Source organism: Phaseolus vulgaris, chromosome 3 (assembly GCF_000499845.2).
Source record: "Phaseolus vulgaris cultivar G19833 chromosome 3, P. vulgaris v2.0, whole genome shotgun sequence".
Lineage (NCBI taxonomy): Eukaryota > Viridiplantae > Streptophyta > Magnoliopsida > Fabales > Fabaceae > Phaseolus > Phaseolus vulgaris.
The window spans coordinates 45,439,800-45,464,026 of record NC_023757.2 but is presented as its reverse complement, the minus strand read 5'-3'; the positions used below and the strand labels follow the sequence as shown (position 1 = coordinate 45,464,026).

At 32.9% G+C, this 24,227-nt stretch overlaps 3 protein-coding genes and 1 non-coding gene across 4 annotated transcripts; 1 reads left to right on the top strand and 3 right to left on the bottom strand.

Annotated features, from left to right (window-relative positions):
* The first annotated feature begins 1,020 nt into the window (after positions 1–1,020).
* Positions 1,021–4,386, top strand: LOC137808118 (ras-related protein RABD2c). Its single transcript, XM_068609073.1, has 8 exons — positions 1,021–1,315; positions 2,359–2,431; positions 2,746–2,793; positions 2,883–2,930; positions 3,394–3,465; positions 3,556–3,711; positions 3,834–3,937; positions 4,071–4,386. The coding sequence occupies exons 1-8, from the start codon at positions 1,302–1,304 to the stop codon at positions 4,162–4,164; spliced, it is 609 nt and encodes a 202-aa protein (XP_068465174.1). The 5' UTR covers positions 1,021–1,301; the 3' UTR covers positions 4,165–4,386.
* A 2,421-nt stretch (positions 4,387–6,807) lies between these two features.
* LOC137808117 (pentatricopeptide repeat-containing protein At4g16835, mitochondrial) lies at positions 6,808–9,671 on the bottom strand. Its single transcript, XM_068609072.1, has one exon. The coding sequence runs from the start codon at positions 9,619–9,621 to the stop codon at positions 7,690–7,692; it is 1,932 nt and encodes a 643-aa protein (XP_068465173.1). The 5' UTR covers positions 9,622–9,671; the 3' UTR covers positions 6,808–7,689.
* A 59-nt stretch (positions 9,672–9,730) lies between these two features.
* Positions 9,731–9,803, bottom strand: TRNAE-CUC (transfer RNA glutamic acid (anticodon CUC)). The gene has a single exon. It is a non-coding gene; the product is annotated as a tRNA-Glu (tRNA).
* A 7,329-nt stretch (positions 9,804–17,132) lies between these two features.
* LOC137808116 (phospholipase A1-Ibeta2, chloroplastic-like) lies at positions 17,133–18,908 on the bottom strand. The gene has a single exon (XM_068609071.1). The coding sequence runs from the start codon at positions 18,812–18,814 to the stop codon at positions 17,165–17,167; it is 1,650 nt and encodes a 549-aa protein (XP_068465172.1). The 5' UTR covers positions 18,815–18,908; the 3' UTR covers positions 17,133–17,164.
* Positions 18,909–24,227: the final 5,319 nt, after the last annotated feature.

Below are 24,227 nucleotides of genomic sequence, written 5' to 3'. Positions count from 1 at the left end.
CCTATCCCAATCACCCCTTTTTTTTTAATAATATCTTAATTAAACTTGTAACCTCATAGAAAATATAAACTATTATGAATCATATACTTTAAATATAACTTAATCTTATAAAATTATTTATAGTATAATACTCAATTTTTTGAAAATAAGTTATATAACTTACGTCATATACAATTGTTTTTGTTTAAAGTTTATATCAGATATCCAATATGAACCTTCTTTAAATCAACTGTTTTAAAAATAATAATTAAGATGCTTTTTAATAATTAGCATTATAAAAATGTTTGAATGGATGAAGTTATACGAAACAAGTATGAATATAAACAGTAGAAGTATAGATGTAGACTATTGCTGATAGAAATTGTCTACGGAGACAGCACTATCTTAACTAACCAGAGAAACAACCATGTCACGCTTCTATAGTTGATACGCTTTATTCTTAACGTCACTCATAGAAGACAATTATTGTTTATTATCACAACTTTACACTCCAAATCATTTTTTACCCTATTTTTAGATGCTACCTTATCTTCCAATTATTTTAAATATTCTTTATGATATAACTTTTTAATTAAATTTTGATGCACATAGTCCATGAATAGATTGAAATGCTATATTGGTCTATTCATACTCCTAAATCCATCCAATTTTAATGTATTCGTTTCAAGTATAGTAAAACTGTGCGATGTCAGTTATGCTTTAAACTTCAAAATATTAACTTCTATTTACAAAATTAATTTCTAAAAATATTATTATCCAAATATCAATATTTTTTTCTAAAAACTTCTAATAACAAATTATTATGTACTGATATAAACTACCTAAAATTTTAAAAACTTCAAAAATTAAAACAACATAAAAACAATGTTATTTTATAATTTTTCTAACTTTTTTTATGAATTTTTAAACACTGTTAAATTATAGACCAACAAAACGCATAAAAAACTTAATTGATAAAATTTTAAAAAATGATAATTAAAGAGTAAAATATAAAATTAAGTTTGTGACAAGGTGAGAAGAAGGAAGCATCCAACTTGGTAAATGGAAGTAGGATGCAGGACACGTGGCTGCGGCTGATCCTGATGATACGTCACCCCACTCGCACCCCTTCACCCTTAAGACCTCCCGCTGGTCATTTTAAAACGCCACTTCTACACGTTTTTTCTGTTTCTCTCTTCAACCCCCTCACCCCTCTTTCTCCGGCGACGATCAGATTCCGCTCACTCCTCTCGCCGGCGACCCTTTACTCCTTCTTCTTCCGTCCATTCCTCTCCGATTCTAGTAGTTAACCTCTCACCACCATGAATCCCGAATAGTAAGTGCATATTCTCCTCGCTGCTTCAATTGCGAAAATCCCGCTCCGAATCGTTTCTTGTGTTCTAAGCTCGTTTAGATCTGCAGTCGTTGTCGAGCGTAGTGTTGAATTTTGTATTTGCATAGTGTTGTCTCGGTTATTTGAAATTTGTTTTACTGGATCGTGCTTCTTGAAACTTTCTCACTGATTAGATCTGTTTCTTTAGACCGTAGATTTGTTCGCGTGTTCAATTATATTAGAGCTATTTGTGAAATGTTTGCTTCTCTGATCTGGTTTAGGACTTTTAAACGTTTTATCATAATAATAGTCTTTCTGTAATGATGAAATAACTGCGGAAACTGGGTCAGTATTATATGCTATCAGAACAAGATGCCAGCTTCTTCATTAGTTAAGATATGTGAATTCTAAGGACTTAGGTTGCTTGTTGTGATTTGTAAATTTATTATAATTGATACCTTAGTCTCTCCCTCCCTCCCTATCTCTCTTTTATTTTTCTCGCGGTGATTAATGATGTTGTATTCTAACTAAATAACAGTTATTATTTGATTCTTCTGTTATGAAAAAAAGTCCTATGGGTAGATCTATGAACGTGATGATTAAGCAACGGGTGGTCCTTCCTAAAATAAATTGATTTATAAATTTAAAGGCATTTTCAGTTGTTAGTGTTGATTCTTGCTGAGGCCATAAATATGTCGTGCAATCTGCTTGGGTACTGCTAAGAGGACTAAAAGTTTATTGGAAAAACTCGTGACTTTTGTGCAAAGTTAGTGGAGTTTATCTGTGTTTGAGTGGACAAGTATTGTACAAATCACGAGACAAAATTAATAGTAAACATGACTATATCTACTATTATTATAAGTGATGATGTCCTATACGTGGCAGCTTGCATGCTACCTTTTAGACGTTCTTGTTTTGCTGTGGCGTGCTATGGAACCTGTGGTCGTCTTATGTGCTATATTTCCGTATCATTGGGTATTGATAAGCAGTTCCTTAATAGTAATACTTTCCGGTCTTTGATTGGAGCTTCACCATGTTTTTTGCAGCGATTATTTGTTCAAGCTTTTGCTGATTGGAGATTCTGGTGTAGGCAAGTCATGTCTTCTCCTCAGGTTTGCTGTAAGTTCTGAGCATCTGTCCTTTTTATTATTGTTTTTATATTTCCTTTCTTGTTTTGCAATTAATGAAAAAGGAATTTGAAGATTCCAACTATTCCATTTCCCTATATTTATGAAGGTCCAAATTTTATGAAATATTAGAGATTTATGCTCTACATATGGTGTGAGTGGTATTAGAACTTTGGACCCTCAGGTTAGAAATTAATATACCGTAGTGTGTGTATTGGTGGAGGTTACAGTTCTACCAAAAGTTTACATTGAATTTGTTTTTAAGAAGTGGAGTCTACCCTTATATTTTATTTTGTTGTGAAACAGGATGATTCATACCTTGATAGCTATATCAGTACCATTGGAGTGGACTTTGTAAGCATTTGTATTCAGCATTAACCTAATCTCGATTTTATTTTTAGCACAAATATGTGACTAATTATTTACCACGCCCTCTTTTATAGAAAATCCGCACTGTGGAGCAGGATGGGAAGACTATTAAACTTCAAATTGTAAGCACCTGATCTTTGACTTTAATAAATGTTATTTGTGTTGTGCTTTGACACAAATTGATTTGCTTCTAACGTAAATGTTTTCATGATTATGTGTCGATTTTGGTTTCTACTTCTAAATTACATCTTGTGAAATTGTCTCTTACTAGAATACCTATATAATCAATTTCGGTGTGCTTAGAAAAAATGCTCAATCCGAGTTTATCACTCACGTATTCAAGAATCTCTTTGTTTATGCTTAATGTAATAATAATGTAGTTCATTTACCAAGACGCTCAATCCAAGTTGTTTTCTGTCACCAATTTTGTAGTAGGTCGGGCCAAACTGTAATATTTGAGAGCTTAAGGTTATCCATGAAAAAAGTAGGAAATTATTTGTTACACCTGTCCCATTTTTTTGGGATTGTTGCTTTACTCTCTTTTGTAATTGTTGACAGATTTTTCTACATTTTTTTACCATATAGTGGGACACTGCGGGTCAGGAACGTTTCCGGACAATCACTAGCAGCTACTATCGTGGGGCTCATGGCATTATTGTGAGTCTTTGAATCTGGTTCTCCTTCTTGAGTTAGTTTCCTTTGGTTCTTTGGAAAGCATCGGTGTAACCATGTTGCTTATTTTTGCAGGTTGTTTATGATGTCACTGACCAAGATAGCTTCAATAATGTTAAGCAGTGGCTGAATGAAATTGACCGTTATGCAAGTGAAAATGTTAACAAGCTTCTAGTTGGAAACAAGTGTGATCTTACAGCAAATAAAGTTGTGTCCTATGAGACAGCAAAGGTGATTCTAAATTTTATTTTGTTTTTGTTGTGTATTTTTCCCACCGACATCTGTTGAAATTGTTCATTTTGTCATTTTGTCTAATGTTCTGAAGTTTGTGCTTTCTACTTTTATCTTTGCAGGCATTTGCGGACGAAATTGGAATTCCGTTCATGGAAACTAGTGCTAAAAATGCCACTAATGTGGAGCAGGCTTTCATGGCCATGGCTGCTGAAATTAAAAACAGGTCAATAAAGGACCTTGTTTCCCTTCTATTAGTTATTGTTATTCATTTTGTTTGAAATTGTGGATTTAAATGAAATTTATTTAGTAAGTTCCTTTAATGAACTTGATATGATATCTTTGGTTCGTTTCCACAGAATGGCAAGCCAACCAGTGAACAATGCGAGGCCTCCTACAGTCCAAATTCGAGGACAGCCAGTGAACCAGAAGGGAGGTTGCTGCTCGAATTAGAGACGAAGTATTTGTGATCTTAGACGTTTATATGTGTCTCAGTGGCATGTAAAACTAGCTTTTCACATATTGCTTTTATATGAAGATTGTTCGTCATCATTTGTTCCTTATCGTTAAGTCGTTGTTAAAACTTCCATTCTTTTCAATGTATTTGATTTAAAAAAACATTTGTACAAAATTAGGAATATTAGTAAATAGCAGTATTTGTCTTGTTCTTTGTTCCATGCTCATTCACCTCATTTCATCGGCTTCTACATAGATTGCTCTCACTTGTCTCTCTCTGAAGGAGTAGAATCTCTTGTTCAATTGCATTCACTCTTGTAAGTCTAGTCATAAAATAATGGAAAACTGGATTTTTTTTTAATAAAAAATTTTGCCAGTTATTGGCGTTTATCTTTTCATTTTGTTTTTTTTTACTATCTTGTCAATGTTCTATATTTTTTTGCTCTAGAAAGAACGCCAAGCGTCAGCGCTAGGGATTAAAGGTTCAAAACACAAGCAGTTATTTTTTAAGGATATATTATAAGTTTAGAAATAAAATGTAGTATTGGAAAAATGATTGAACCAAGAGAATACAATTATTAAAAAACTACGATGCTGTCTTCTCCTGTCGCGACAGTAAAACATAACGACTTTCCAGGTCTTTCTCTCTGGATGTCGGCATACATGCTTCCTTTGAGTTTCTAAATTAGTAACACTGTCATTTCCTTCGAATAAACAATCTGGCCTAATCATTGCGGAAGCACTAGGCCCAATGTATTTCCCATCTTAATAATTATCAGTTTTTAAAGTTAAAACAAATCTATCAACAAATTAGACAGTTTTAATTAAAAATCAATTCGAATATGCTTTGAGTCCAGATCCTCTCTAGCAAAGATTTCTTCTCTACAACAAGAATGAGTATCGTAGGATTGGTTTAATGGCTCATTAAAACTCAAAAAGATAGTTTATGACTGAGATTAAAACTCGAAGAGAGACACACCCCTTTGAACCAGGATCCAGGACAACTTGGAATCATGTTTTGAACCAGGCTCCCACACCTGACCCCAATCTACATTACTAACCGACAAGCTACCATGGCTGTGTGAAACCACCGCATACCATACCCAAGCAAACTGCATTCTCACCATTAGATTGTATTGCTTTGTGAATTTTGCACTTTTTATAATTGATGCATGACATAATTTTGGTTTCAAAGTGGTTGATGTAACGGATTTGGATATTTTTCCGTCTGTGGTTGACAAAAAGAGTCTTGTTTAATATATCTAACCATTCATTCATTTATTGTATTTAATACTTCATGTGTTGTTGAAATAAAAACTAACTAATCCACTAGATAGTTCCATGGAGTCCTATTTGACACTCATAAAGTAAAATATATCTACTACACAGCCCAAAATATTAATATTTCAAATTATTAAGTTAGATTTGTTTTATATTTTTTAGCTTAAAATACCAATGTATATTATTATATTATTAAAATAGTTATTTAAGTGGGTGTAGTTGTGTCAAACTATAGTTTTTCTTTCCATATTCCTTTCATGGCTTTAGTTTTTTTTTAACGATAATAAATGTAATAAATAATTAGGATTTAATAAACAAGAATAAATGCTCTTTTGGATGCTATCGTGCTTTACTATGAAGAGTAGTTTGCTTGCTGTATGCTATAATATGACTTGAAATTGCTCAAAATTTTCCCATCTATTGTGGCTGTCAACAGAACCTATTGGCACAAGACTAATATTTTGGTAAGTAGATGTTTATCTAGAATTTAGAGAGATTTAACAAGAGCATTCAAGTGTACATGTGCAACTCTTGAATTGCAAACTATAGCTGGAAAATAAGCGCATGATAGCGGGTGGTACAATAGGCCCAACATAAACACTCATTAGGATAGGCTCGAAAATGACTCTGATACCATATTACGAAGTGGACTTTAAGCTTAACTCAATCCCATAAAACCGGCTCTCATAGGGTTGAGGTTTGCACCCACTTATATACAATGAAAGGCTCTAATCTCTTGTCGATATGGGATCTCCAACACATTTCCTTAACAACTTAGAAACTAAAAAATTCTAACTAACAATAACAAACTATGTCTATCCTTTATTTAATCATTTTTTCTCCTATAACAAACTTGTAAAGATTTATCAAGTATATGAGATTCAACAAAATGGAGGAAAAATGAGAATGGCTATTAACTGGCACAACCTCCCACTTTTAAACATTGTAGAGCGGAAAGGTGGGAGAGATTGGAGAAAAAAGGATTCACGGTTGACCATCTGCCGGATGGTTACAACTACCACTGATTTAACATGTAGAAGATATAGATGAATACAAAGAAGAAACATGCATAATGCTATACATAGTTAAATATATTAGAAACAGCATTGTACAATTCATTTCATTGAAACAACATGATAAGGAATTGAAGACCCTGGAGAAATTTACTCTATATGAATATGTTATGACATCATATCTTGTACTAAAGTGACAAAAGTTCTACTTAAAAACCAAAAAATCTATTCAATCCATAATTTGTACACTAGAATAGTTAAATAGCAACTGCTGTAATTATAATGTATAAAAAATAAAATTAACAGAGATTAGAATACTATCAAAAATATTTTTAAAAAATGTATATCATAAGAATGCTCCTTAGTTGATTGCTAGCCATGTTTACCCAAATAAGGCAAAACAATCTCAGAACTTGCAGCATTAGCATTTGTGCTGGATTACAAGTGGGTTTGTAATGTTTTTTCCTCCATTATTCTTTCATTAAATGCATTGTGATTTTCATTACTGCCCATCTGGTTTCGTGACATACCAAGGGAGTTGATGGAAGATGGTGTTTGCCATTGATTTTGGCACGGGTATGGTGACTTGTGGTGTAAGTAATGAAGATCGGGGTCAGGAATGGTGGCATTATCTGGGTTTTTTGGTTGTTTCTGGTTCAAAACATGAGTCCAGGTTGTCCTCGTCTGAAGCCGCTTCCATTTGGTTCTGCAGCACACGGGGTGTGTCTCTTTTAAGTTTTAATCTCAACCATTAGATTAATCCTACTGTACCCTATTTTTTTTTACTAATCTGTACTCAATCTTGCAGGAGAGAGCTGGAGAGAAATCTTTGCTGGAGTGAGCAACTTTCCTCCCAGGGTCAGTTTCCATACGACTATTGTTTAACTCCGCCACAACCCATGTATCCTTTGAATTTGGAGGTTAATACAAGTTGTTCTTCCGTTGTTGGGGATACATTTGGGAAAGCATTCTTTTTTGGAGTTCCAACAAACATCAATCAATTGCTTTCTCTTTAGTCAATGTCTGTCTGTCGAGAGACTGTACAAGGCAGCTAACAACAACTGTGGGTAAAAAGGACTGCCCACTGCCTATTAGTTCAACTGGAAAAATGCGATGCTACTGAAATTAAGAGCACTTTTCTGAATCCCTACAATAGTATTCCTTTCTGTGTTCGAGAAATCAAATCGATCCAAGGTAAGGAGCATGCCGGTTTAGCTTCACATCAAGGTTACCAGTAATCCCTGCAGGAGCAGAATCCATCCTTAAAATGATGAAACCTCGAGGTATCTCGAACTATAATTTCTCTTCCTTCTATAGCTGAGATGTACTTGGTTGCAGAATGGCAATCTCCACAGACTCTCAAGTTTTTGAATACCCGGATTGGAACCCCTGATGGTACCTTAAGAAGTCCAAATGCAATTGCAAGTTTCTCACTATGCCATAAAAGAATCTGTTCTTTCAGCTCCTCTCCCACATCATGCAATGCAAATTCAAGATCTGGCACATAACCAGCCAATTTAATTTTCTTCTCCAAGTCATTTAGCTTTACATGTATAGAAGCCAATTCAGGGTGCAATCTGTCGCTCGACCTAAACTCATGCACCATACTGTTTATTTCAATCCAACTATACCCAGGTGTCTTCACTACATTATTTTCTTTCATTGATCTTCGGATCCTAGCAACATGGTCCCATCTATTTTGTGATGCATAAACATTAGCCAATTGAACATATCCAGTTGCAATAGTTGGATCAAGCTCAAGCAAATTTTTGGCAGCAAACTCAGCCAAGTGCAAGTTTTTATGGATCCTACAAGCACCCAGAAGTGTTCCATAAATGGCAGGATGGGGCCTAAAAGGCATACTTTTTATCAAATCTACAGCCTCAGCTAGCTTTCCAGCTCGACCAAGAAGGTCAACCATGCATGCATAGTGTTCTGGTTTAGTTTCAATTCCGAAATCTTTTGCCATTGTGTTAAAATATTGGACCCCGAGATCCACCAGTCCTGTGTGGTTACATGCTAACAATACTGCAACAAAAGTAATCCAATCGGGCTTCATGCCTTCTTTTTTCATCTTATCAAACAAATGAAGAGCTTTTTCACCAGCCCCATGCTGGGCATAGCCAGAAATCATTGCATTCCAGCACACAACATCTTTCCGGGTAATCTGAACAAATAAGTCCCAGGCGTCCTTTAGATCCCCACACTTGGAATACATGCTAACCAATGAAGTCCCGGCAGTCGTATCACTACTCAATGGAGACTTACAAACTAATTGATGAACTTGCTTACCCAGCTGCAATGCTGATAAATTACTACAACCCAACAAGACGCTAGTCAAGCTCAAAGCATTAGGCTTAACTCCAGTTTCCAACATTGTCCTGAATAGCCTTAACCCATCCTCCGCCCTCCCATTCTCAACATACCCAGCAATCATAGAATTCCATGTTACTAATGTCCTCATTGTCATTTCCTCAAACAATCTTTCTGCCTGTTCAACCCTCCCAAATTTCATGTACCCAGTGATCATGGCAGTCCACGTGATCACACTCCTCACATCCGCAGCATAAAAACACTCCACAGCAGAATCCAAATCCCCACAAGCCACATATCCAGACACCATGGCACTCCAAGACACGCAGTTTCTCTCCGGCATCACCGAGAACAACCTCTGAGCCTCACCCATGAGTCCAACCTGCGCATAACCCGAAACCATAGTGTTCCACGAAGCAACATCCTTCACAGGCATGCTGTCAAAGAAGCTACGCGCATCATGGACACCAAAATGAAGCCAATGACCCGCCAACATGATGTTATAAGACACAACGTTGGGTTGGGGAATTTTCTCAAACAGATGGCGAGCCTGTTCGAAGTGGCCAAGTTTCTTGGCGTAGGCAGCCAGGATAGAGTTCCACGTAACAGTAGACTTTACTTTCATGTTTTCAAACACACGAACAGCGGAATCTAAGTCACCGCATCGAACGTAGCTTGTGATGAGCTTGTTTGTTGCAATGATGTTGTTATCATTAAGCTCGCGTTGATGGGAGTGTGAGGACACATGTTGGTGATTTGGGGTGGAAAAAGTGAGGCTTTGGTGTTTGATTAGTGTTGCAAACGAAGAATTTCGCTTCCTCGTCCTTAATAAACGTAAATAAAACATGTATCTCACTATGTTCTTCTGTTGTTTCAGTTTCACTAATCAAACATGGTTCTGTTGTTACCCTCGTATTTATAAGGAAAGAGCCATAAAAAAAGCAAAAAAATTTAACTTCCGTTGCCGGGACTTGAACCCGGGTCTTTCGGGTGAGAGCCGAATATCCTGACCAACTAGACTACAACGGATTTCATGTAAATGGTACTTGCGTAAACGTACAAATATATTAATATTGTTTAGATTTAATTGTAATTTTTAGTTAATATATTCTTTTATCAATTATTTTAATAGTTCTATTTTTGGGATTTTTTTTATTTAATTTTTAAAAATATGTAATTTTTATTTTTTAAAGCCTAGATTTATTTTAAAATGAATTTTTAAAAAAAAAAATTATAAGTAAATATTTTCATTTCAAACTTTTATCTCGCTAAAACTCTTCTCTCTAAATTCTCTTATAGTCTATAGAAGATTCAAAGTGTTTTTTGGCTGTCATATTATCTAGGAGTTAGAAGGTTAGAGATATTAATGGACATATTGATTTTCAAGTTTGGTGAGTATAACTTATTCTTTACTAATGTTTTAATTCATTTTCTTAATCTCTGGATTGTTAAGAGAAGATGATGTTGGTGTAAGATTTGACTTTGAGGGTTTATCTAGGTTGTTTTAGATTTTTGGAATTGTTTAGGACAAAGTAGGCACACTTCAATCCAAGCAAGGGTTGCTAATATTTATTTTCAATAAATCATTTTGTTGTTTATAAGTGTGGTTGTTTGATGATTTGTAATGTTAGATATATGTATATGGAAAGGTTATATGTATATCATTGAGTATGATTTTGGATATAATATGAAATGTATATTTTACAAAACTGATTGGAAGCTAAAAACAATGTAATAATGATTTGTTATTTATGGAAATGTACATGTATTAAGGGTTTTTGTGATCTTCCGTGATTTTCTTCTTAATTCTCAAAACATTGGTGCTCTTGGATTAAGTACGTGTTAAAGTGACATCCCACCCGTTCAAGCGACCCTCAAAATGTGTAATGATTACATTCATCATTCATCATTGCTTAAACAAAATCTTATACACTCAATTGATGACATGTGTAGCCTAAGCAAGAAAAACATTGAGACAACTTTCTCCTTTGAAAGCATATCACTTAAATATTGTGTTAAATGCTCATGTGATATGCAAGACACTCAAGAGTTGTGTTGAACCCTTGAGCAAGGTGAATGACGATGTCCATGAAGTTCCAAAATCTTGAAAACTTATGCTACCACGTTGAGGGCACTCTAGTGGTGTCAGGTCGGTCAAGTGTTAATGACAAAGTGGTAAAAGATCTAGAAGTTGCTGAATAATTCCAACATGTGTGTATGGCTCAAATATAAATATATGCTTTAAGTTCTATATGTTGGGATTTGAAGAAAGGGGAGTTAGCTTGCACCCAATTGTGCAAAAAGATTTCGCTCAAGTCAGATGAGTTCGCTTAAGCGACATGTTACTATATGTATGTTGACATGTGTTGTAGTGTGAATTGATGGTTATGTGTGTGTTTGTATAGATAAATTAATTGTATATTTTTAGATATATGTTTAATGCATGATATGGCAATGATAGTGTTAAATCATTATGAAGTATGTATGTGTATGATGATATCTTTATGGTATGCGGTGGATACCCAATACGGTATTGATTTATATGTTCAGTAACATTTGTGACGAATAATATATTTATTTATATTTTTTTATCGGATAAAAAAAATAATTAATAGATATATTTAGGGATGCACCAACCCTATTTATTTATTATTATGTTGTGTAAAAAACTTTGTCTTATCATATCTATCTATCAGTCTATCTATTATTTATATTATTAGATAACAATATTTAGGATATTACATATTTAATATTAAAATTTATGTTTATTCTATCTTTCGTTTTTATCTAATTGAATCTATATCTAATATATTTTAAGATTCCTGTAAAATAAATTCTTTAAGATATGTTAAGAAATAATTTTACAAATTAAAATGTAAAATATTTCTTAAAAAAAATTGAACTGTTTTTTTTTAATATGGGTTAATATGGGAAAACTAAACTGTAAATGGAAAATCAAAACACATAAAAAATTAAAAATATAAATTATAGGTTAACCTTATTTTTTTGTACATCTGCAATCAAAAGTTAAAAGTTGAATTAATATGTAAATAACTCTACTATTTATTGAATCTTATCATTACATATTCAACTTTATTGGTTGCTTATATTAACACCAGGTAAGAAAAGTGTGAATCCTGTTCAACTTCTGTCAGCTCAAAAGTGCTTTTGTTACAGAGTGTTTTGGTGGTGGTGTTTTTTCCTTTTAGTGGATACAACAGCACTTTGTTTTGTTTTTTTGTTTTGTTCCTATTATTAGACTATTGGATATAGTAGTTTCTTTTTTTTAACCCTTTGCTGACTCTAAAGTTGAAACTGGTGGGGGCTGATGTGATTCGAATTTAGCCATTTCTTTTCAAATTGAACTGATTAGCACATGTTAAACTCAACTCTATTTATTTAAGCTAAGACTTCCAAGTTTTTTTCATTAGGCGTGGCTTCAGTTGAATTAACTATTCTATTAGTATTTAAAATTAAACATGAAAATCGTGTGGTTGCTCTTCTGCTACACATTGTTTGTTTATGTCGTATTTCATAATTCTCAAATAGTTCTAGACAGACATTATTGACTTGAATAACAAAAAATTATAAAAAAAAAATGATGTCTTTGATCGAGGGATTACAATTGATGATAACTATTGAGTTAAAATTGTGATTAATTTGATATGCTGCTTGACATGAGAAGGATTGCAATTCAATTATTTCAATTTAAGTTGAGATAAACAAACAATCTGAGTAATTTGGAATTCTGATTCCACTACAAGAAAATCATGAAATAAAAATCAATTTTTAGAGACCAAAATAATTAGTTACAGTAGTAACTAAATTAGAGATCATTTTATAAATTAAAAAAAAATTGGTTTCTAAATTAATTTTTATTATTGTTAAATAGTTTCTAAAATAATTTTTATTATTGTTAAATAGTTTCTTAACAACCAAGATTTTTGTTACCAAATTTAAAAACTAAATCATTGGTAATTAAAACTTTGTTGCTAATTAGATACCAATTTAGAAACTATTTAACAATAATAGAAACTAATTTAGAAACCAATTTTTTTTAGTTTCTAAAATGATCTTTAATTTAATTACTATTGCAACTAATTATTTTGGTCTATAAAAATTGATTTCTATTTCATGATTTTCTTGTAGTGTTTTTAGCAATTACAATTTAATTATTTCAAATTTTTGGGAAAATGATCTTTAATTTAATTACTATTGCAACTAATTATTTTGGTCTATAAAAATTGATTTCTATTTCATGATTTTCTTGTAGTGTTTTTAGCAATTACAATTTAATTATTTCAAATTTTTGGGAAGTAGGAAAATAGTGAAACCACATTAACTTTTTGTTTATTGGTGTTCTATATTTTATTTTACACTGACGATAATGAGATTTAAACTTAAGATCCTATGTAATTTGTCTAAATCTTCAATCATTAAACCAAACTAGTGAGTTATTTCTATATCATTTTTACTTGTTAACATTAGTAGCAGTTTCTGACCAAATGACCATAGTGGAATTTGAGGTTGCCAATTGTAATAGTTTAAAATGACTTTTGTTTTATTAACATAATGTCCTGATGGTTGAATAAGATAATAGAAGAAGTAATTTGAGTAATGATGGTTTTTAGATTTTTTTTTATTCTGCTTGTGTATGTAATAAATTATTTCAGATATTTGAGCATTGTGGAGTTCATGCTGAAATTCTTGAAACTGGTTGTATAAGTCCAAATCTTCTGTGATCCACCCATTATTTTACTGTGACAGTTTAGTGGATAATCTTAGTTAATATTAATGTAGTAAAGACAATAAAACACGATACAGACGAATACGAAATATATATATATATATATATATAATCTATAAAATGTAGATATAAGGACATGAATTTATATAAATATTTATGTGCTTTTAAAAAGATTTGATTTAATTTTTATAATCATAATAAAATTTTATAAAAAAAATTTTGAGTTTTAAAAAATTAAGTTATTTTTTATTTTTAAAAATTATGTTACCGTGTTATAATTATCAGAAATCTAATAAATATTTTTTGAATTGAACACTTTCAATATGTGTATTACGAGTGTCATACAAGTATCGATGTCTAATATTTGTGTCTAACACGGACATGTCATTTAAGAGAAGTGTCTGAGCTAATACCCTGATTTGTGTAAGTACGATGTTATTAAATTTCTTATCAAACCTGTTTACTATAGAATCGAAATGGAGATACCTTTCATAATCAGATGTCAGGTCACCGAATTATGTATAGCTTGCATTGAATATGGTACTAAAGTTCTATATAGTCCTTAATGCAATTAATATATTTGTCATTGATATCTGAATATAATAAATCATCGATCCATAAATCTATAAATATTATATAGAAGTATTTTTTTTTCTTACTTAATCATTTCATTTACTCATTATTCTCATATCACAATATTTTTATGTGAGCATGAGATAGTATTTTGGATATGAACTTTTACTCCACTTTTCCATTAAAGTTCAACCATTTTTCCAAAAGAAATTGAATAACTTGATCAATTTGGATTCATCATTTTGGACGATTCTTACTATTTTTTATAAAAATATCTCTTAAATAGTAATTTTAATTCCATATATTATTCTTGAAACTATGTATATCTTATTTTAAAGAACAGCGAAAATATATTTGCATTTGTGACTTTGTATTTCAATTATGATATTTTTTTGTTTTATTTGTTATATAGAAATGAAACTATGGAATAATATTTTTTTTTATCAACAATTAAAAATAAATAAATATAAACTAGTTCAGGATGATCATTCTTATACAAAATTTTACTTTATCTTCCTTCTATCAAGAAATGTTTACCATACTAACAAATCCAAAGATCTTAACAAAAATTTAAAAAAATGTGATAAAGGCATCAAGAGACCAACCTCATAGAAGCCAAAGGGACCAAACATCAATTAGTGTAAGAAAACAAAACAAAACATGATTTTGAGAAAATTCAAGACAAAACCTTTACTCGAACCATTGTGAACACTTCTGATAGGTCAGTCACGCTCCTTTTAAATATGACATTGTTCCTATGTTTTCATATTTCACTCACTATTCCCACTCAAATTGCACCTCAAGCATCATTTACCGAACCTGACGCATTGCACATCCTAAATTGAAGAAAATTTGACACAGGATCGTTGTGAATCACAAACTTCACACCAAACCACTCAAAACATTGACTCCAAACAAGCCACACAAAACTACAAACAAAAATCAAATGACGGTAAGACTCTTCCTCCTTCCCACACAAACTGCACAAAGGATTTTCAACCACTACTCCACGCCTCTCCAAATTGTCCCTAGTAGCAATCTTATTCTCCAACACCCTTCAAACAATGAATTGTGCAGAAGGTAAAGTTTTACACCTCCACAACTTTCTGTACACAGAAAACTCCTCCTCATCTTCATCCCTCCTTAACAAAACATAGTTGTAACCTTGCTTGACTAAGGTGAGGCCCACTTGGCTCAACCATGTCTTGAGCTAACTTAACCATAGTTCGACTTATTCAGCTTGACCTAGGCCTGAGCTAATACTATTTGACCTGGGTTTACGCTTACTCAACTCAACCTAAGTGTTGTTTGACGTTCAAGCTGACTTGGCTCAACCTGGACTTTAGTTTATTTGATTTAGCATGGGCCCTATCTACTCAGATCGTTTTGGGTCATGGGTGACTCGACTTGACTTAGGCCCGAGTTTACCTTGTCTTGATTAGGCTAGACTCGATCTGATCTTGATCAAACTAAGACCGACCTGGATTAAACTCAACTTTGACTAAACATAGGTCAACCTAACTTGAGTCGTGTCGACTTGACTTAGGCTGAGACTCAGTTAACTTGACTTGGATGCAAATAAATTTGATTTGACTTTAGTACCATATTGATTGAGGATGGTTTTACATTAACCTGATTCAATACTACCTTTAGTAAGTGTGACCAAACCTAACATTTCATAACTCAAACTATACACACTTTAATTTAAAAAAATTAAAATCTAAAAAATCATCTAATTGAACTTTTTAACATAAATTCATTTAAATAAATAAAATAATATAATTTTAGGTAATTATGAATTATATTTTACAATTTAGATTTTTTTTCAATCTTAAGTGTCACGTACACTATAAACCTTTATGTAATAATTATATTATTATTTTGTATTCTTCCTTTTATTATTTATCGTCACGTCAATACTTTATTATCTTTTATACTTACTTTTTTCTTTTTTTATTGTCAGGAGTTACTCTAGATTAATTTTGGCGATCTTAGTACTCTTTTACTTAAGTAGTTATCATTATTAATTTTATCTCCTGTCATGTTTCTTCATATTATAAAATGAGATTCTAAAGAGAATAAAATGATTAGATTAATAATAATAATAATTTATTTTTAAATTAAGAAAGTTCTGTATTATTTATACTATAAACAAAATTAGAATATTAAATTTATGGTAACCTATCATTTTATTTTATTCATTTTAAAAAATAAAGAGATAATATTTATTAAACAAAAAAAGTCTCACTTTTAAAAATTTGTTTCCCAACCATACCCAAAAATTATATATTACAGTCACAAGTCAAAACATGCTCATAGTCAAATACACAACCACCCCTCTTGACAACCATCTACCTCCATGGTCGACAGCTTCACTCCATCACAATGCACACTCCCACATACATCTTTACAGCAAGCTCAGCTGCTAGCTCCAAAACGAGAAAAAAAAAAGAGTAACCTTTTAATAAATTGAATGAAAATAAAACATTAACCTTTTCTGTTTTTTGAATAAAGAAAATAATGGATAGTTTTTAAATCAGGTAAAAAAATATCACGATAATAAGAAGAAAGAATAAAAGTGGATAACTTCTTTAGCATTAAATAAAAAGAATATATGATGCTGTAAAAAAATTATATTAAGAAACTCTTACATTATTTCATTGTAATGATAGGAAATGTGATAAATAAGAAAGTCAGAGTCGTAGCACTTTTTTAACAGTTAAATAATACGTTTTTTTTTTAATTTTGTTAAGTTTGAATAAATAGATTTGTTTTTCAGAGTAGCAGCAGAATAGATTAATTTAGAATGTAGAGTTGAACAGGTAACTGAAAGGAAGGAATATTTGAAAATGTGTAAATATAGGATTTATTGGAGAAATGTTAGTAGTGAGGGTGAGGATGACGGTGGCAGAATCCAGCGTCAACGAAATTAGTAAAATATGAAAAGTTTGTTTTGGTAGTATTGAGAAGTTGCTTCTTCTCCTAGATCCATTTTGCATGTAAGTGGTAGTGATATTTAGAAGTGAAATAGGTAAATATGGAAATTAGATTGGTATAATTGTATTCACATTTAATCGAACTGAATGGAGGAGGGACTGGGCAAACAAGGAGGGATAGAGAATGATCCCTGTCTTTCAAATTCAAGGTTGAGAGTCAAGGCCTTAACCTTGGTGGTATAAAGTTTTTTTACATTGCCACCCTGGTGCTGCATTAAGCTAGCCAAGCTTCTCTTCGCATTCGCTCTAAAAGGACAATTGGAACCCAAAAACCCATCCACAAGGTGCAGGTAAGCCTCCAAGTCATGACAGCATGCCATGTCAGCATCCGGCTTCAAATACGGCGACATCTTTGTCTCTACGCGGAGCTCTGTTCCCATGTGCGAGTACTCATCCACCATATTCAGTACACCACCCACCTTCGACCTTCTCAGTTTCTTCTCCACCTCCTCACTCACCAACATCCCAGGAACCCTCGTTATCACATCTTGCGAATTCACAATTCTCAGCACTTTCACATTTTGTGCGGTCAGTTTCTCTCCAAAGGCCCTGTTCCCGACCCTTGGCCCACCAAACGAAAAAACAGCCACGGGTGCCACGTCACCGCTGCAGGCGCTCACGTCATCAGCCACTAACAGAGCCAGTGCGGCACCTAAACTATGTCCCGTGATTGTAATGCTCAGTGTTTCATCTTTGTACACTTCCATCAACCGCTTCACCTCTTCGATCACCGATTCCGCCAAGCTACCCACGTGGGTGCCTCTTGTTCTGTACAGGCTCAAAAACCCGCACTCCACTTTTGCCTTTGCCTTTGGCTCCCCATGGGCCGTGTCTTCCGATATGTTTATCAACTGGGCCCGCATGTTCTCGGCCCACTCCAGACACGTCGCGGTGCCGCGCAGGGAGATCACGATATCGCGCCTCCCTAAACGTGCAATCTCTCTCCTATCGTCGCAAACCGCCACGAACCCGACCCAGCTCGACCGCTGGGTCATCCACCCGAGATCCGGGGCCACGTCGTCCACCCATTTTGGTAACCCGATTGATGACGTGGCGTATAGGGATTTGGTTACCCTGTAGGATCGGTCGGGTACGACCATGTGGCGCGGGAGGGGTGGCTCCTCCGCTGACATCGCAGGGTTGGAGTGGAAGGAATGGTATGCGGATTGCACGAACTCTCCGTAGCGCACTACTTCTCGCCGGAGATTCTCGTCCAGAGGGTCTAGCATGCCTTTCCAGTCGTGGCTGCCGTGGTACTCTCTCCACCGGCTGCCGAGGACGTTGCGCGGGGAGTACTCCGCTGTCTTGGAGAGGAGCCGCTGGAGGCGGTTGAGGTGACGCGGCGACATTTCCTCCGTTGCTTTCGTGTCCGGCCAGAGACGGGCGAGGTTGAGGCCTTCCAGAATGTTCTTTCCCTTCTTCTCCACTGTTGTCGCTGTTCTGTGGTTGGTGCTTTGAATTGCGACTTGTTCTTGTTGCTGTGGTTGTGGGTTGTTGAGTTGAGTCGGCGATTGCTTGTGGAGGAACTTGTCGAGGTTGGAGAGGTGCAAGCGCGTGGAATCGGTGGAGGTGAGTGGTTTGACGTGCTGAGGAGAAGAGGAGGTTGTTGGGAGTGGGGTGGTGGAAGAGGGGTTGAGGGGAGAGGCACGGCAGCGGAAACTGGCGCGTCTTGTCTGGAACATGTGAAGGTTGTGTGCGGGTATCGTGGAGCTGATCTGCATCATGGTTGATAAGGGTTTTTGAGGTTGTTGGAAGAAGGGGTAGGAAGGAGGAGACAGCGTCAACTCAACTCAACTGAATGTTTGGAACACGAAACCAACTATCACAAGAGGGAACAAGAAAGCTATTTAAAGAATGATGTTTGGGTTTTGCCATCGCTTTTGGTCAAATATTACGGAAAGAACCTAGGAACCACAGGGTATGTGGAAAATTAAAGCTCCATATAAAGAGTACCGCTCTGCAATGCTTTCTAAATAGAGATCCACACTTTTTTTTTTATCTCTCTTCACTTGTATCATTATTTTGTTTCAGATCAAATAAAAACAGAGCAAATATATAATTTTCAAATATTTTCAATTCAATAATAAAATTTTATTTTATTTTATATTTTTCCAACTAAATATGCAAGTTTGGATAAACTTAGAAGGTACGCAAGTTTCAAATAGTTTACATACATTTAGCTCGGATACTCATTTAAATGACGTGTCGGTATCCGATATTTGTATCATACATCGAAACTCGTATGACACCTGTAGGACACGTATCCGTGAAGTGTTAAATTAAAAAAAAAAAATAGATTTCTGACAATTTTAGTACGGTTTTAACACAATTTTAAAAAGAAAAAATATATTAATTTTTTAAAAATTCAAACTTTATTGTATAAATTGTTTTTATAATTATAAAAAAAAAAATCATTGTGAACCAGTCATGAAAAATCTTTTTTTGTTTCAAAAAATAATTTGAAACATACTTGTGCACATAAATCTTTTTGTCAATTTATATAATTCATAATTATATAATATATAGATCTGTGTACCCATATTCTACATTTTAGAGATTTTACATATTTTCGTATCCGTTCTGTATTGTATCAGTATCCGTGTCTGTGCTACATAGGTTATAACACAAATATAATTACTTAACAAAATTTAATTTGTTAAACACGTTATTTTATTATTAATGATAGATTGTAAGATTTTTTTTCATAAAGAAATATTTTATATTAATAATATACTTAAAATAATAATAAATAATACATAATGCATATTTCATTTGTTTTTGTTTATAAAACCCGAATTAATTTATGATAATCAATTTATAAAACTGTGCGTTAATTTTTTTAGATTACAATATCGTTAAATAGAAGAGAGATTGTACTGAGAAAACAATTAGAAAATTAATACCTAAATTAATCAATTTCTTTAATATAATTTGAATTTTATATAATTTTAAATTTGAGAGTATACACTATAATCCATTATGAACTCGGAACTTCATCACGTTCTTAAAAGAAATTTGTAGTCTCTTACAAAAAGATATGTATTTAAAGTATCTTTAACTTTGATTTTTAAATAATATGAGACTGAGACTATTGAACGTAATCAAATAAGTTTTAAGAGGACTAAGGGAACCAGATTTGTTTTTGGAATCAATTTTATATTCTTATAGACGACATTAATGTTTTGATCTTAAGTTTGTTGAGGTAACATTACTAAAATCAATTAATTGATTTGAAACTTTGCACTTAATTATGATTTTGTCTTTAAAAATTATATAAAAGAAGATGAAAATGTATTTAAAAAACTATTGATCTCAACTTCTATACAACATCATATTATTGAGTGTCCTGAAACAATATTATACAATAATAATAAAATCATAATAATATATATATATATATATATATAGTTGTAGAATAAAGGTAGAAAAAGAATAATAGTGTGAATGTATCATGATTCGAGATTTAATACCTCGTTTGTTTATTAGATGCTAAAAATGATCTCATATAATATTTCTAATTTATATTATCAGTTATAACTACCTTATAATCTATACCTATATATAAAGGGGATTTCCCTTTTAACTGCTCTTAATTTTTTTCCTATTTTATCCTTATATTAATATTTAATTTTATTATTGTATTATGATCATTATGTCATTTCTTATTCCCCTCTTAACTACTCTTAATTTTTTTCTCATTTTATCCTTATTTTAATATTTAATTTTATTATTGTATTATGGTCATTATGCCCTTTCTTATTTTTTCTACAATATTCTGTATACGTGGGGCGATTTTGAATTGAAAGAGAGGTGTAAAAACGGTTTTGAATTGAAAGAGAGGTGGAGGAACAATATTTATTTTGAAAATTAATTGGAGAGGGTCTGTTGTATGAGAGATAAATAAATTTAATAAAATATTTGAAATAAATGGAGCAACCGTTTGAATTGAAAGAGATAAATTATTTTGAAAATTAATTGCATAATGAGAGGGAGTGTCTCTTTTATGAGAGAGAAATAAATATTAGGAAATATGAGTAGTGGCGAACAATTTGATTATTACTGAGCGGTTACCACTTTCTTCAGTAGTTTTCACCGTCACCATTTACATCCACTTTCTTACGAAGGAGTAGTTTTCACCAGTTACGTCCACTCCCTTATGAGGAGTAGTTGAGCGGTTACCACTTTCTTCCACTTCCTTATAAGGAGTAGTTTTCACCTGTGGCATCCAAAGAAAAAAAAATGTTCATAAATTTTGACACATTTTGAACCCTCTTCCTTCACGCTCCATGTTCTTCTCTTACTCTCACCCATCTTAGTCCCTCTTCAATCACCACTGTACAACAACAACCACCATTGCTTCCTTCTTCTCGCACTTCCCAAAGCATTCGAAGGGAGACATGTCTCATTGTTATAGGATTTGAACATTTTTGTTTCTATTGCTTTCTTAATTTTTTTTTTATATTTTTGTATGAATCCTAAGCCCAGCTTTGCGGGCAAAGTTTTTATGTCTACTGGTGCTTTGATCTATTAGATATTACATAAGTTGAAAGTTTGGTAATTTGTATTTAGTTTATTATTTTATTTTTTTCAACTTCTTTGCTATGGAAGATGTGGATTCAATTGATATGGTGATAGATTCTACAACTTCCAACATACAACCATTTGCATTATGTTTTGACATTGTTTGCTGGTCCATTTTTTTTAAACCTTAATTTTAATCGTGATAACCTTACAAAGTTCAAGATTACACCCAAGTTAAATCAAAATTTAATATTCAAAAACAATAAAATGAAAATATAAAAAAATTAACATAAAATCTTAATAAAACTATTATCAATGGTGCATTTAGATAATTTACATATCTTCTCATATAATTTAATATTTATTAAAATTATATGAATATATAAATAGTAAAAATGAAAAATGCGGATACAACACGTGAGTACCTGTGTTCCGCTAGCTAGTAAGTTATAACTATCTTATAAGTTATAATTGTTGTATAAGTTGTAACTGCTTTATGAGTATAAGTTATTTCTTTATTTCTTTATTTTTTTTATCTTTTATCTTTTTTACGTGCTATATAAATATAGCATTCAATAGTATTTCTTTATTTTTTATTTTATTTTATTTTATTTTTTATTTTATAAAGTTTTCGTGTTAGGCATCACTATGCAACTTGACATCTCAGCTAAGCTGACACCTCAAGAAACAACAATCATCTGCCATCACATGAAAAAAAATATTATTAAAAAAAAGAAAAAAGAAAGAAAATACAAAAATATGGGGGGACTAGACCAAAACCCATATGTTAACACAAACGATACATAGGTAGATTATACCTATTCATAAAGAATTCTAAGAACAGACTAGATGGGAGTCTATTATACCAATGAAAAGATTTTCTATGAATAAATCCTAAATTAGACAATCAGCACACGCATTCCCTTCACGAAAAATATGAGTTACCCTAAACCTGATTGTTCCACAAAAATTAAGACAAGTATTCTATCGATTCTGAAGCATCCACGGAACATTAGTCCTAGCAGTAAACGCAGCACAAACCAAGGCAGAATCACATTCAAGCCAGACATTAGTAAGTCCAATTTTTTGAGCTTCCTCCATAGCATGTATAACTCCATAAAACTCAGCAACCAAAGCAGTTTGAACTTCAAGAAACGCTGAAAAAGCACCAATAAATTCTCCCATACTCCCACGAAAAATACCTCCACAAGTAGCAAGATCAGGATACCCCCTAGCAGCCCCATCAGTATTAATTTTGACCCAGTCTGGTGAAGGAAATTCCCATCTAATAGGAAGAGGACGAAGAACTTTACCACTACGAGTCTTAATACCGAAAAACTTAATCACGTTGAAGTCCAACATATCATTCTTCATTGAAGCTTTAGACGAATTTCCCACTAGACAAGTTAAATCTTTAATTATCGAAATAGCCTTAGAAACCCCAATCTTATCCTGAAATCTAGCATAATTTCTCATACGCCATATCATCCATATAGAAAAGGTTATCAGCGCAAGCTTAATCAATTTAACCAAAGGACTACCATCACTCTTAATAAAAGAAAGTAGATCATCCTTATTAGAGAAATGAGAAGTAAGAAAAATTTGTCGTACCCAACTCCAAATATGCAATACGTTAAAACATTCAAAAAATAGATGTTGAATAGATTCCTCTTGCTTTTCACAAAGCGAACACATAGAACTTTATTTTTTTATCTTTTATCTTTTTTACGTGCTATATAAATATAACATTCAATAATGTAAGTTTGTAACAAATTTTTATTAAGAAAATATATTATTTTCTTTTCTCCCTTTTCTCTTCTTTCTATATGAGATATAGAAAACTAATATTGTTGATTTACAAAAATTCATAGTAGGTATGAATTTTGAAATAAATAGCTCATCCAATGATGAAAAAATATTGTTTTGAGAAATTTGGAGAAATCTAGTGATGAAGGTGCCCACTTACTCTTGGACATTATTTTTCCAGCAACTAGATGGAAATGTGTTAATTGCAATTCATGGTGGTTTCACATAGCAAACCACCCACTCAATAATAGAATCCTGAGGTGAAGAATCTCAGTCTTTTCATTGGTCATACTGTACAGCAACGAAAAAGGAAAAAAAAAAGAATGAAAATAGTCATAAATTTAGCTGTAAAGAAAAAATTGATGGAAAAGCGAGAGGATCCATATTAGAGAATAATAAGGCATTGGTAAACGTGAAACCTGGCAAGTGCCAACCCAACCTCCAGGAATTCCAGATGGAATTGAAGATCCATAGAACAAAATCGTCAACTCTGTGAACACTCCACTTTGCAGACACCCATGCATGTATGTTTGAACCACCGCACTCCAGAGAACACTCTAAACTTCTCAACCACACTACACAACTTTGTCAACTTCACTCTACTGTATATTGCTTTCTCAAGTCACGTAACATGTGCCCCCACACCTAATTTTTGCTTCCTCCTTCGATTTTCAGAGATTGCTTATTGCTTTCATTTTTTTTTTTCATTTTCATGATTATCTCAATTGGTTTAAAACAAAACAAAAAGTTCACGCAAATCTGATTTCACATTGTTAAATATTTCGCATTTTCACGATTCCTTAAATTCAA